Genomic DNA, 12,750 nt, shown 5'->3' with positions numbered 1-12,750 from the left:
TTTTGGAGGAAAAAAATAATACTCATATATGAGAAAAAAAATTTGATAGATATTTTTGAGGATTTTTGAATGATTTTGTAATGATTTTTAAACCCGTTAACGATTTCTGTTTAATAAAAATCTAATGTTACTTTTTTTTTTAATATATACCAAGGTTTGAGATAGATTAATAAATTAACAATAGAATTTTTGGTTGAAAAAATAACATGAAGTTTGCTAGTTTAAAGGACCTACAAATTTTGAGAACAATGAATCCAAAACAAATTCATAAATGTTGAGCCTTAATTTCTTAAGTTGTCAAACAATGAAATTTCAGTTTCATAAATTTTCAAATTGGTGAACTCTAAGCAAGTGACAAAATTAAAACTATAGTAACATGCGATATAACGATAGTTTAGAAGTGCAAGATTCGAAGATTTCAAACAAAAAATATATTAATAATCTTTGATTTGTTGCACATATCTACATTTGAATTACATATATATATAATGATTTCATGATATATATAAAGAACACTTACTCTTTCAGTTCATCCAGCAGTTTCTTTACATTCCTTTTGATATCTTTCATTAGTTGCTTTTCGCCTTGATTTCTCTGATAGTGATAAACTTGGCACTCATAATTAATTTGACAAAGATGATTTGTCATCAATTGTGTGATATCTCGAGCCACATAGACTCTTAAAACACCTTCCTTCAACACCAAATGTTGGATTTGAAGACAAAGAGAGATTTATCTCCCAATTAAATACCATTGGCTTTAAGAATCGTCAAATCTTTTTCAAAATCAAGAGCCTCCACATATACGACCATCTCGAGCAAGAGACTTTTGCTTGTTCCCATAAAGTCCAGTCATACCTATAAACATTAAACTAAAATAGATAAATCAAATTACCACAATGGAAAAGCACCCTCCATGGTCAATTGGGACCAATATCCCTTCTTTCATGGGAAAAATGTCATAAAAATCTTCAACTTACCAAAACTGTTGAAAAGAAGCATGAACTCTACATATGGTGAAATAAATACTTAATTTTTATTGATTTTTTTGGATAAATCTCAAACTCTTGTTGACTCTGCCAAATAAGACACGTTGACAAGTCAACTAACGGACTAATTTAACGGAAGTCAATGCTTATATATTCAATTAAAACGACGTCGTTTTGCTTATAAAAGAAAAAGAAAAACAATCATAAATGAGATTGAACCCGTTCAAACTCATCACCCATGAGAGACAACAACAACTTACTTAACCACTCGACTAGAATACTTTAATGTTGTTGTTCTACAAACAAATATACTTAAAGTCGCTTCACTTTCTCTTTCTTCTTTCCATTTCTCACCACAACCCTGTTCGTACAGCAGATCCATCCAAGGCGGCAACACTCTCCTCCCCACCACCGCCTCTTCTCCGACAGCAGTTGATGTCGAAGCTCTTTCCTTTTTCAAAACCCTAGATTCGATCTCGCATCTCCGACCAAAATTAGATGTAGAGATTAAACGAAAGTAGATGTTTCCGACTAAAAACTTAGGCCAAAAAAACAAGATTCACATTCAATTAATCACATCAACAACCAAATCTTTCAAATCCCAGAAAATGGAGTAGTTCAAAATTCAGATTCAATTAACCACATTGACAACCTCGACTCAGCTCTCTCTCTTCTCATCCGTCACCACCTCTCTCAATCAACTCGTTTAGATAAACAACTCTTTTACGAGCCGATTCGTTTCCGATCAGCTCTTTCCCAAATCATCAGTTTAAATTATATCTAACTTTTGTGCCCAATGAATTGTTAATCGTTATAGCTCAGATGGTTAAGTAGCACATGTTTTCTTCAAAGATGTCGGGTTCAAAACTCATGTATGTCACTTTTTTTTTTAAAAGCAAAATGACGTCGTTTTGAAGTTTTAACTGAATCTGTTAACATTGACTTAACCCGTTAAATTAGTCCGTTAGTTGACTTTTCAACGTGTCTTATTTGGCAGAGTCAAACTCTTAGTTCATGCTTTTTTCAACAGTTTTGGTAAGTTGAGGATTTTTATGATATTTTCCCCCTTCTTTGCTCAACGAGATGTTGAATTATGTATTTCGATGTTGAAAACATCCAAAGTTTACCAAGGTCATCTTTTGAAAATCCTTGACTGTGAAAACTCTGTGACCAAGTTGGAACCTTGACGACTTGACATTGTTACTCAACCCTTAATATTAATAGTGTCATGGTTTTAGATCACTAAACCAAAGTAGCAACCATCTTTGATTCTAGTTGACATTGTTGAAATTAAATATTTATAATTCATCATTTAAATAGATTTTTATTTTTATCACAATTTTGTTTACCACATTACATTGAAAATTTATTTGGTCATTGTCGTTGTCGTGGTCATGATATAATTTTACATTAAACTAATTCTATTATTGAAAATTGATTTTGATTATAGTTAAGCTTTTTTTTTTTGGACAAACGATTATAGTTAAGCTAATGCAACTACAACATTGCTTTTTGTATGTACTAGGTATTGTCCTGCGCATATGCGCGGGTTGTTGTATTAAGTATGTTAATTCATTTTAGTTTATGTAATAATCATAAAACTATTAGAATTTTATGAGAAGATTTTTTAATAAAAAATTTTAAAACAGTATTTCTGAAAAATGAGATTGAAAATGATGTATTTTTGAAATTCTCCCTAAAAATACATATATAACAAACAAATTTTGTAAATGTCAATAATACACTTTATTAATTCAAATCATACAATATCAAAATATAGCACTTATTTAAGAACTATTGTTAATGATAAAAATATAAATTTACTATGATATTCAAAATTTACCTAAAACATTTAATAATTAAATTCAAAAATTATTTTATAGGGAGAATTAAATATATTTCTATAAAATCATATGAAATGCAATAAAAAGATCCCAAAGATTATTTTTTTTTTTTAATCTTTTTTATATTCACCTTATTGCTAGGTAAAATTCTAACGATTATTCTTTATAGTAAAATTTTGGAAATGGAATATCAAATTGTGTTTTATATAGAAAATCATTAAATTACAAATTTTGAATTAAATAAACATTATAATGATCTTTATAAAATTATATTTTGGATCAAAAGAACTAAATATAATGATTACAGATTTTTTGGAGGTAAGAGAGAGTTAAAGTTTTTATTTAATAATTGGATTATAATAGTTTATTTTGTTAAAACATTGCATACTTTCAAAAATAAAATAAATATACATGAATGAAGATGATTTTTTCAGCTTCATTCCCTCATTGGGCTTTGATCGAAATTTAGTATTGTTGAATCTGCATCTATATTTGTTTTACAGCCACCAAAATTTTATTATACATATGTAATTAAAAATTAAAAAATAATCAGCAGAAAAAGAAGGAATGAAGAAATACATTAAAAAAAAAAACATTTGAACAAAATAAGATAAATCTAACAAAATATATAATCACACTCTTATCATGAGTTGTGAACCCATGCAAGAACATAAACAAAACAAAAAAAAAAGAAATTTAGAATTTGAGATATGGTGGATGATGATGTGAGAATGGTTATTAAAAGGATTTCAACGGATGTAAGTTATATTTCTAAAATAATTTATTATACATATGTAATTGAAAATTAAAAATAATAAGAAGACAAAGAAGGAAGGAAGAAATACATAAAAACGAAGAGATAAATTTTGAACAAAATAAGATAAATCTAATAAAATATATAATCACACTCTTACCATGAGTTTTGAACCCAAGCAAGAACATAAACAAAACAAAAAAAAATATTTAGAATTTGAGATATAGTTAATGATGATGTGAGAATGGTTATTTATAGGATTTCAAAGGATGGAAGTTACATTTCTAAAATAATTTATTACACATATGTAATTGAAAATTAAATAATAAGAAGACAAAGAAGGAAGGAAGAAATACATAAAAAATGAACAAAATATACGATAAATCTAACAAAATATATAATCACACTCTTACCATGAGTTTTGAACCCATGCAAGAACATAAACAAAACAAAGAAAATATTTATAATTTGAGATATGGTGGATGATGATGTGAGAATGGTTATTAATAAGAATTCAAGAGATCTAAAATAATTTAATTAGAGGAGTTACAGTTATAATTTATAGTGTGTTTGAATTAAAATGAATGGAAAAACAGTCAATTCATATTTATGTAATTTCAGTTACAATTTAGTAGTAAAGTGTGGATTTAAAGTATAGATTAATGTACATTATTATAATTTTACTTAATTAAAAATAAATATTATTTTTTAGAAATTAAATGCTAAATGGACCAAGGAGAGAGTGAATAATTCTTTTTTACAGCCACCAAAAATTTATAATACATATGTAATTGAAAATTAAAAACATAAGAAGACAAATTAGGAAGGAAAAAAAACCCAAAAACAAAAAAATAATTTTGAACAAAATATAAGAGAAATCTAAAAAAGATATAATCACACTCTAACCATAAGTTTTGAACTCATGCAAGAACATAAACAAAACAAATAATATTTAGAATATGAGATATGGTGGATGATGGTGTGAGAATGGTTATTTATAAGATTTCAAGGGATGAAAGTTACATTTCTAAAATAATTTATTATACATATGTAGTTGAAAATTAAAAATCATAAGAATACAAAGAAGGAAGGAAGAAATACATTAAAAAAAAATGTACAAATTATATAATCACATTCTTACTATGAGTTTTGAACTCATGCAAGAACATAAACAAAACAAAGAAAATATTTAGAATTTGAGATATGGTGGATGATGATGTGAGCATGGTTATTTATAAGATTTCAAGGGATGAAAGTTACATTTCTAAAATAATTTAATTAGAGGAGTTATATTTATAATTTATAGTGTGTTTGAATGAAAATGAATGGAAAAATAGTCAATTCATATTTATGTAATTTCAATTATAATTTAGTAGTAAAATGTGGATTTAAAGTACAAATTAATGTACATTATTACATTTTTATTTAATTTAAAATAATTATTAATTTTAAAAAAACTTAAATGCTAAAAAAACCAATAAGGAGAGAGTAAAACCTTACTTTTATATTCATGTTACGCTACACATGACAATGTTTTGTTAGATTATATATATAGGTAAATATTAGAATGTATATTCTTTTTTGTCAACTGAGAAATGGTAATTTATAATGTGGTGGTGACATTTTGAGAAAAATAGATGAAGGTGAATAAAATACTTAATTATTTATAAGATTGTTTGAATTGAAGAAGTTGAAAAAAAAAATACAACATGATTGATGATTGATCGTAGTGCAAACATCAATATCCGACAGGTTTTTCGATTTCACAATGAAACTATATCAAGTGACATTCTCTAACGAATGAAATCATACATGGATTTGCAGAAATCTTTCTAAATTGTTATTGGTTACCAATATTATATTTGAAAATAATTTGGACAAAGAAAATTGAACAAATGTTTGAAAATATCTCTTTTGGTGTGTTTAATATCAAAAATGTCTATTTAGTTTTCTATTTTAATAAATACTCCTCATTAAATTCAAAAAAAATTATAAAATTTATCAAGTTTTATAAAGTCTACAAGGTACATCTGGATGATAATTATTACTTAGAGATTCAATTCAAGTATAAGGTTTTATAAAGTTTTAGATGACAAATTTATTAAGATATCTATAAAGTATTTGTAAGGTATTTATAAGATATTATTTATAAGGTATTTACACACGTATACAAGTAGTTTGTGTATGATTTTAGAAGATTACACATGTATTTGGATAAATATCAAATTTTTAAGAATAATTTTTATATAATTTTAAAGAGAAGACATTTTTGCAAAAAAATTGTATTAGAAAATGCACATATTTTACTTTTCCCAATTTTTGAAGACATGATTTCTTTGAGTAGAGTCATGTTCATATCGTTAGCCTAAACCATAACATTAGGTTAGTCTTATGCTATGTTTTACTTGTCATGCTACTTATTTGTTGTTCTGCAATCTTTCAAAATTCTGGTTACCGGCAAACTCAAACTATGATTTTAGATTTTGTGATCTAAAATTATGATTTAAACCCGTATTTTAAACACATAATAACAGTAGCCCTTTGAAATAAAAACATAGCAGTGTAAATACTTTCTTGTCTAGTTTTTCTTTCGATATATTATTAACTAATTCCAATAGCAACTTGTATGCATCTCTACCCCATGCATAGCTACCAAGCACATCTGAATCTAGTGCTCTTCGGAGATTGGAATCTGGGAATCTGCCACCACTTGTGAATATTGCAAGAAAAATACCTTCCCTGAGCAGCAACATTCCCGGTGAATACCTTTCATCCAATGAATTTTCATTTGTATGTCGTAGACATGTTTACAAGTATGCTAGTGTATGGTACTGATTGGCCTCATTTTCTGCATGAGTTGCATGATTATCTCCACTAAATTTTAGGCATGGCCGCTTATATGAAACCACAACTCCCTCTTTTTCTTCGTCTTAAGACGTCTTGCAAGAAGAAAATGAGTAATCTTTGCAGAACATTGCAATTTTCTATTACACATCTTGATCAGAGGACCCATAAATGAATTCTCTACTTGTAAGAATTGATCGAGGCCAAGTATCTATTTAACCGTCTCCACAAGAGTGAGTGATGAATAATGGGTGAGAGATGGTTTTTGCTCCAATTGTGTATGTTAATTCAAGCAGATTGATCTTAGCAGGGAAGACTTCTCCCATATTTGTACCTTTAGAAAGTAAACTAAACAATGTTAAAAAGAACAGAAAATGAACAAACCTAAATATCAAATTTTTAAGAATAATTTTACATTAAACTAATTCTAATATTAAAAATTGATTTTGGTTATAGTTAAGCTAATGCAACTACAAGATTCTTTTTGTATGTATTGTTGATGCAGGCATGACAATGTTTTGTTAGATTATATATAAGTAATTATTAGAGAAATGATATATTTTTTTAAAGAATAATTTGGATTACACATGTATTTGGATAAATATCAAATTTTTAAGAATAATTTTCATATGATTTTAAAGAGAAGACATTTTTGAATAAACAAATACACACCTTTAACTTTTTTCCAATTTTTGAAGACATGGTTTATTTGAGAAGAGTCATTTTCATGTTGTTAGCCTAAACCATAACATCAGGTTAGTCTTTATGCTATGCTTTACTTGTCATGCTACTTATTTGTTGTTCGGCAATCTTTCAAAAATTCTGGTTAACGACAAAACCAAACTACGATTTTAGACATATGTGAACTTAAAACTATGATTTAAACACATATTAATAGTAGCCGTTAAGTGATCGAAAAATACAACTAACTTACAGATTATGTGATCTTAAAACTATGATTTGAAGTTACATTTTTTTTTCTATACACAAGAATAGAAGACGTGTGGAAGTTAAGTTAGAGATACGTTGTGTGGACTTTGGGGCTTATATCAAAAATGCCTACAAAAGCTTCATTTTTTTTCAACTTCTTCTTCTTTGACTTTTTTTTTTATTCTCATCTCTCCCAAAGATTCATTATTCATCTTCCTCCGATTCAATGGAGTCGATCAACACCTTGAAAGGTTACGGCAAAGTATCAGATCAAGAAAACCAAATTCATCATCATTCTCCACTTCCCAAACCATCTTCATCCTCTTACCGTCAAACCCTAATCGCCACCGTCTCAGTCGTATCTCTCCTCTTAATCCTCGCCGTCGTCGCTTTAACGGCCGGAGCTTTCACTCACTCTTCTCCTTCTCCTCCCCACCATCCTCCTATCTCCTCCGCTTCTCTCAAGACAGTCTGCGCCGTGACTCGTTACCCAGAGACTTGTTTCGATTCTTTGTCTTCTCCTCTCAACGAATCTGATTCGAAACTGAGCCCTGAATCAATCCTGGAGCTTTCTCTTCGAGCCGCTTCTAAGGAAGTCTCGAGACTCTCTGTGTCTTTCCGATCAATCAACGATATGCCTGAGGACGCGGCGGTTGGTGATTGCGTGAAGCTTTACACCGACGCGCTGAGTCAAATCAACGAGTCAATGTCTGAGATCGAGAAGGAGACGAAAAAGGGAGGGAATTTGTTGACGAAAGAAGTCGTCGGAGATGTCAAGACGTGGATCAGCGCCGCCATGACCGACGGTGAGACTTGTTCCGATGGGATTGAAGAAATGGGAACAGTTGTGGGGAACGAGATCAAGAAAGAGATGGAGATGGCTAATCAGATGATGAGTATTAGCTTGGCCATTGTTAGCCAAATGAAGAAGCTTTTGGTGATACTTCACTAAACAAAATCACAAAAAGGTTGGAACTTTTTTCTCTTGTTTGTCAATTTCGAAATTCATATGTATGTGTTTGTGTTGTGAGCTCTCTGTTCTTGGCTCTGCTCTGTAAGTAATTACTAATTACTACATTTGCTTTTGTTTTTGGTATATGTAATTTGATGAAAATGAAAAATCTTGTATTTTACATTCTCAATCTATTTTACTTACTTTGATCAAAATTAGAGGTTGTTCTCTATAGTTTTAAATCAAAATGAGCTTCGGCGTCTCTTTGTGTTGTCTACTTCGTTCTTGGTTGCGTTCATCAACTGGAATAAGAAAAATATATTGATGGAGGTCGAGAATCATATAATATCAAAGTAGGACTAGTAAATGATGAAATGTACCTGCAGAGTTAGGGACCTAACTATCTCTTCTGAAGATTTGATCTTCTCTGCATCATCCTGCGCCATTAACACCGCAACTTCGAGTTTCTTTGAAGTCATTCCCAGTTCATCTTCTAGTTCTTTTGATTTTAGGGTAAGCTCTTCCACCTGAGTAGTAGTTCTAGTTTTTTACTTTGTCTTTTCATCCACAACCTACATTTGATTCAATACAAGTTTAAATGGTTGGACTAACCTGTGCTTTGAGTACTGATATTTCATGGCTCAGGCACTGATTGGATTTCTTTGGCCCTTCTTGTAGTAAGTCATGATCTGTAATGTCGGCGGTGAAGTCGGAAGTTGTAGCAACAGATTCAACCGGGCTGGATTTTATCGACAAAGGAAACAACTCAACAGAACCTCTACGTGAAAACGGGATACCAGAAGTCACTGAGTGTCTTATAAGAGAGGATGTGTCTGATTTTGAAGCGCAATGCTTGGTGCGTTGTTTGCCTTCTTGGCTAACTGAATCAAAAGAGGTAAGCCTGGAGAGTTGCCGTATGCCTTTCATGTTAAAACTACCTTTAGTATCCAGATTTGAGTGACTCGACGATGAGCAGCTTGCTCCTGAAGTTTCACCAATGGTTTTCAGGTCCGGGATCTTAGTTTGTCTGAAGAAATCAAATGAATCCACCCTAAGAAGCTGACGCTGCGGTGTTATGCCAATGTCGTCCATCTCGTTACAGCTTGATTGTAGACTTGCATTTGAAAATCTGGCACTATTCGCCGGGGTTATTAAAGATTCTCTAACTCCTTCGAGTTTGATATAGCAGTCATCACAAACACGGTAAGGCCTGTTCGTTTTGGGAGCCATGGCTGCTGCTAAGGATTTCTTACTAGTGCATGAATTACAGAAGACACTCCCACAGTTATAACAGTTGTGGAGCTTCCTCATGTAGTTAAAAGGATGGCGACAACCGGAGCACCTAGAACTGTCAGTACCCGTAATTGGTTTGTGAAGACAAATGGTTGCTGTGTAATTAGAACCGCACACCACTTTCCTCACTTGTTTACCTTTCAAAGCTTTCACAAGAGTCGGCGTGCTTCTATGTTCGGTGTCTCCGTGCCCGAGCTGTCCGTTTGATCCTTTGCCCCAAGTGTAGACCTCAGCTTTTGCGTTCAAAACCGCGATATGGTGAAACCCGCAAGCCACTTCTTGGACAAAACTCTTTCCTAGACCCCCTTCAATGCAAGAAGGAGCTCTCACAGCATTATCTTGACTCGGATCAGCAATTCCCATTGCGTAAACTTGTCCAGACACAGAGAGAGCAATGGTAATGCTCTGACCACAAGCTACCTGCTGAAAGCTAGTTGTATCCAGTTCAGTTACACAAGATGGGATTAGTCTAGACTCTATATCACCATGTCCGAGTCTCCCATCGTCTCCATCACCCCAAGTAAAGAGCTTTCCTGATGATGTGGCCTCACCGAAAACACTGACAACAGCAGCTGAATGCCAAACACCACAAGCTGTCTTTATCGTTCTGCAGCCACTTAGCGCATCGACTTCTCTAGGTATGTTTGTGCTTATACGATCACCATGCCCAAGCGCACCAAAAGTACCATCACCAAATGTAAACAGCTTACCTTCTGATGTCACAAAAGCTGTATGCCAAGGTCCGCAAGATATAATTTTAACATTTATACCCTCCATCTGACCAAGGATTCGTACTGGTTTCCAATGGCTAGCTTCACTACCAAGTCCAAGGAGACCGGCATTATGTGCTCCATCGCCCCAAGCATACAAATCCCCTGAGGCTGTTACAGCACAAGTATGAAATTCTCCACAGTCAGCTGACTCCACAGGTGCTCCGTCAAATTCATCGATAAGTTTTGGATGTGGAACGTAGGAACAAACTCCATGTCCTAACCTTCCACCAGATTCGTCTCCCCAGCTGTACATCTGTCCCTGCTTTGTGACTAACACTGCATAATTGGTGCCGCAAGAAATACTCTGGGCATCAAGTGCCACATGTGATTTCAGGACTTTGGGCAAAAAAGACTCGGTCGTTAGAGAAGAGCTGCTGCTACTTTTGTGCATACCACCTCCTAATAACCCATCTCCAATACTTTCTCCCCAAACGAAGACATCACAAAGAGACTTCAAGTCTTCAAAAGAAGATCCTTGACTAGATGAGCTCACTGCGCTGGAAATGCTATATTTACATGTATCAACGGCAGGGGAGTGATTAGTAGATCGATTCTCTATAGCCTCTGGAGGCGAAGTATGAGGTTTATGGATCAGTTCGTCCAAAGAGAGTGCCTTTAGTACTGCAGTTTGTGACAAAACCTCTGAGAAAACTTTCCCCAGTCTCTGTGGAGTGTTGCTGTGAGATCCTGAGGCCTTTTTTACATGTTCCTGCGAAAGTGCCAGATGAAACAGGAAGATATTAAGTAGGAAACAACCTGATGGTGCTCTCATGAAGAAAGAAAACAACTAACAAAAAAAACCTCGTAGCTTGTGTCACTGCTGACGGATCTAATGTTGGACGTAGAGTTCTTGCTCGTACTACTCTGTTCTCCATTGTCAGGAGCAAGACTACGGCTTCTTGAGTGAAGTACCAATGCAGAAGAGTTGTTTCGTGAGAGAAGAGCTCGAAGGGTAGTGAGCCAGAACTCAGCTTCATCCTTGTCCTTACATACCTATCCATGAGGATTCAGTGTTCAGAAGAGAGCTAATACATATCAGGAAACAACAGCAAAAAGACCACAGGGGGCAAAACACGAACCAAATCCAGAGACCGGTCGCCATATAGAAGAGAGAAGGATTGATATTCCTTGGTGGGTTGAGGATATCGTCGGAAAACTGCCTGGAAAAGTTCTTACAAGTACATTCGTTTGTTGAGATAATCTGCAGCAAAACTGTGCCCAGATAAATGATATTCAGACATTTCAACTTACAGTTCGCTGTCCAGGTATGATCCTTGTCACAGAACTCAGGTTAAGACGTTTCTCCTTTTTGCCACAATACCATAACAGATATATTTCATCCTGCAAACAGTTGAGGAAAGCTCACTATCAAAACACACCATCTTCAGCCACATAATGTGTTTGTGCATTTTGTAAAGAAACTGAATGTTTATGAATGGTACGCTTGAAAGCCGAAAAGGGTAGAATTTAGGCTTCCCACGGCGTCCGTGTTTTAATAGATAAGCCCCTTTCTTCAGAATTGCTATCGTCTGCAACCAAGTTTTATTGTAAACACTGAATCAAACTTTAGAGAGATTTAAGATAACCTTGACCCAAAAGAACTCAAACCAACCTGCTCATTCTCCCTCTCTGTGGGAATATTTCTCTGGAAACAAGCCATTCCAAGTATTAAGATAGTTGAGATTACAATAGCAAACTAGAAAAAGAGCACCAGATGATTCCAATGCTCGCCCCATATAAATAAAACTCCTTTTGCCTTGGATTCCCTAAGTTCCTGATCCTAAAGCCTTGCAATCGAATATCTCATCGCGACGTAACAACTGCTGATTTCTCCTATGGAATCACATATTCTTTAATTATCAAGTAGGAAGCAGGGATACCATAACAAAGACAGGGGATCAGTAATCTTTATTAATAATACGATGACACGAATGATCGAAAACTCATACCTAGTTCCTTCCTTGGTTCACACGACACAATTCCAAAAGAAAAACTTTATTGTTTCTGGAACAAATCTAATTGAAATTACGCAACAAATAGATGTTGTTGAGAGCCAGAGGAGGAGCTCCTAGCAATCCAATGGGTGGTGACGAACTAATAATTACCCCTAATCCTACCCTTTTCTGGCTTTCCTCGTCTAGGTTTCTGGCTTCAAAACGAGGAGAATCAGATAGATTTGTAATGGGGGGGGGGGGGGGGGGGGAGCGAGAGGAAAAGAGAAAACACAAGAACGTGATTATGACCCAGCGACGACGACGACAACAACAGGAACTGGTAAGAGAAAAAGGTCCTTTTTTATTATTGTTGGTCTCAGATGCGTTTATCTGTTATTTACAGTTGTTTCCATTCCTTTTTTTTTCAGGTGCAATGTT

The 12,750-nt window shown here is 33.5% G+C and overlaps 2 protein-coding genes across 2 annotated transcripts; one reads left to right on the top strand and one right to left on the bottom strand.

The window, feature by feature from the left end:
* Positions 1–7,512: 7,512 nt before the first annotated feature.
* On the bottom strand, positions 7,513–12,696 carry LOC104790973 (PH, RCC1 and FYVE domains-containing protein 1-like). The gene is made up of 9 exons (XM_087453055.1): positions 12,328–12,696; positions 11,991–12,211; positions 11,821–11,907; positions 11,630–11,719; positions 11,458–11,538; positions 11,180–11,371; positions 8,925–11,087; positions 8,693–8,839; positions 7,513–8,614 (listed from the first exon to the last, which is right to left on the bottom strand). The coding sequence occupies exons 2-9, from the start codon at positions 12,036–12,038 to the stop codon at positions 8,555–8,557; spliced, it is 2,868 nt and encodes a 955-aa protein (XP_087309181.1). The 5' UTR covers positions 12,039–12,211; positions 12,328–12,696; the 3' UTR covers positions 7,513–8,554.
* LOC104790972 (pectinesterase 1) lies at positions 7,587–8,527 on the top strand. The gene has a single exon (XM_010516771.3). It carries the CDS (start codon positions 7,587–7,589, stop codon positions 8,310–8,312), a length of 726 nt encoding a protein of 241 aa, XP_010515073.1. The 3' UTR covers positions 8,313–8,527.
* Positions 12,697–12,750: the final 54 nt, after the last annotated feature.

Source organism: Camelina sativa, chromosome 6 (assembly GCF_030686135.1).
Source record: "Camelina sativa cultivar CO46 ecotype springtype chromosome 6, ASM3068613v1".
Lineage (NCBI taxonomy): Eukaryota > Viridiplantae > Streptophyta > Magnoliopsida > Brassicales > Brassicaceae > Camelina > Camelina sativa.
Note: the sequence above shows the minus strand (reverse complement) of the source record. Positions and strands in the feature narration are given on the sequence as shown.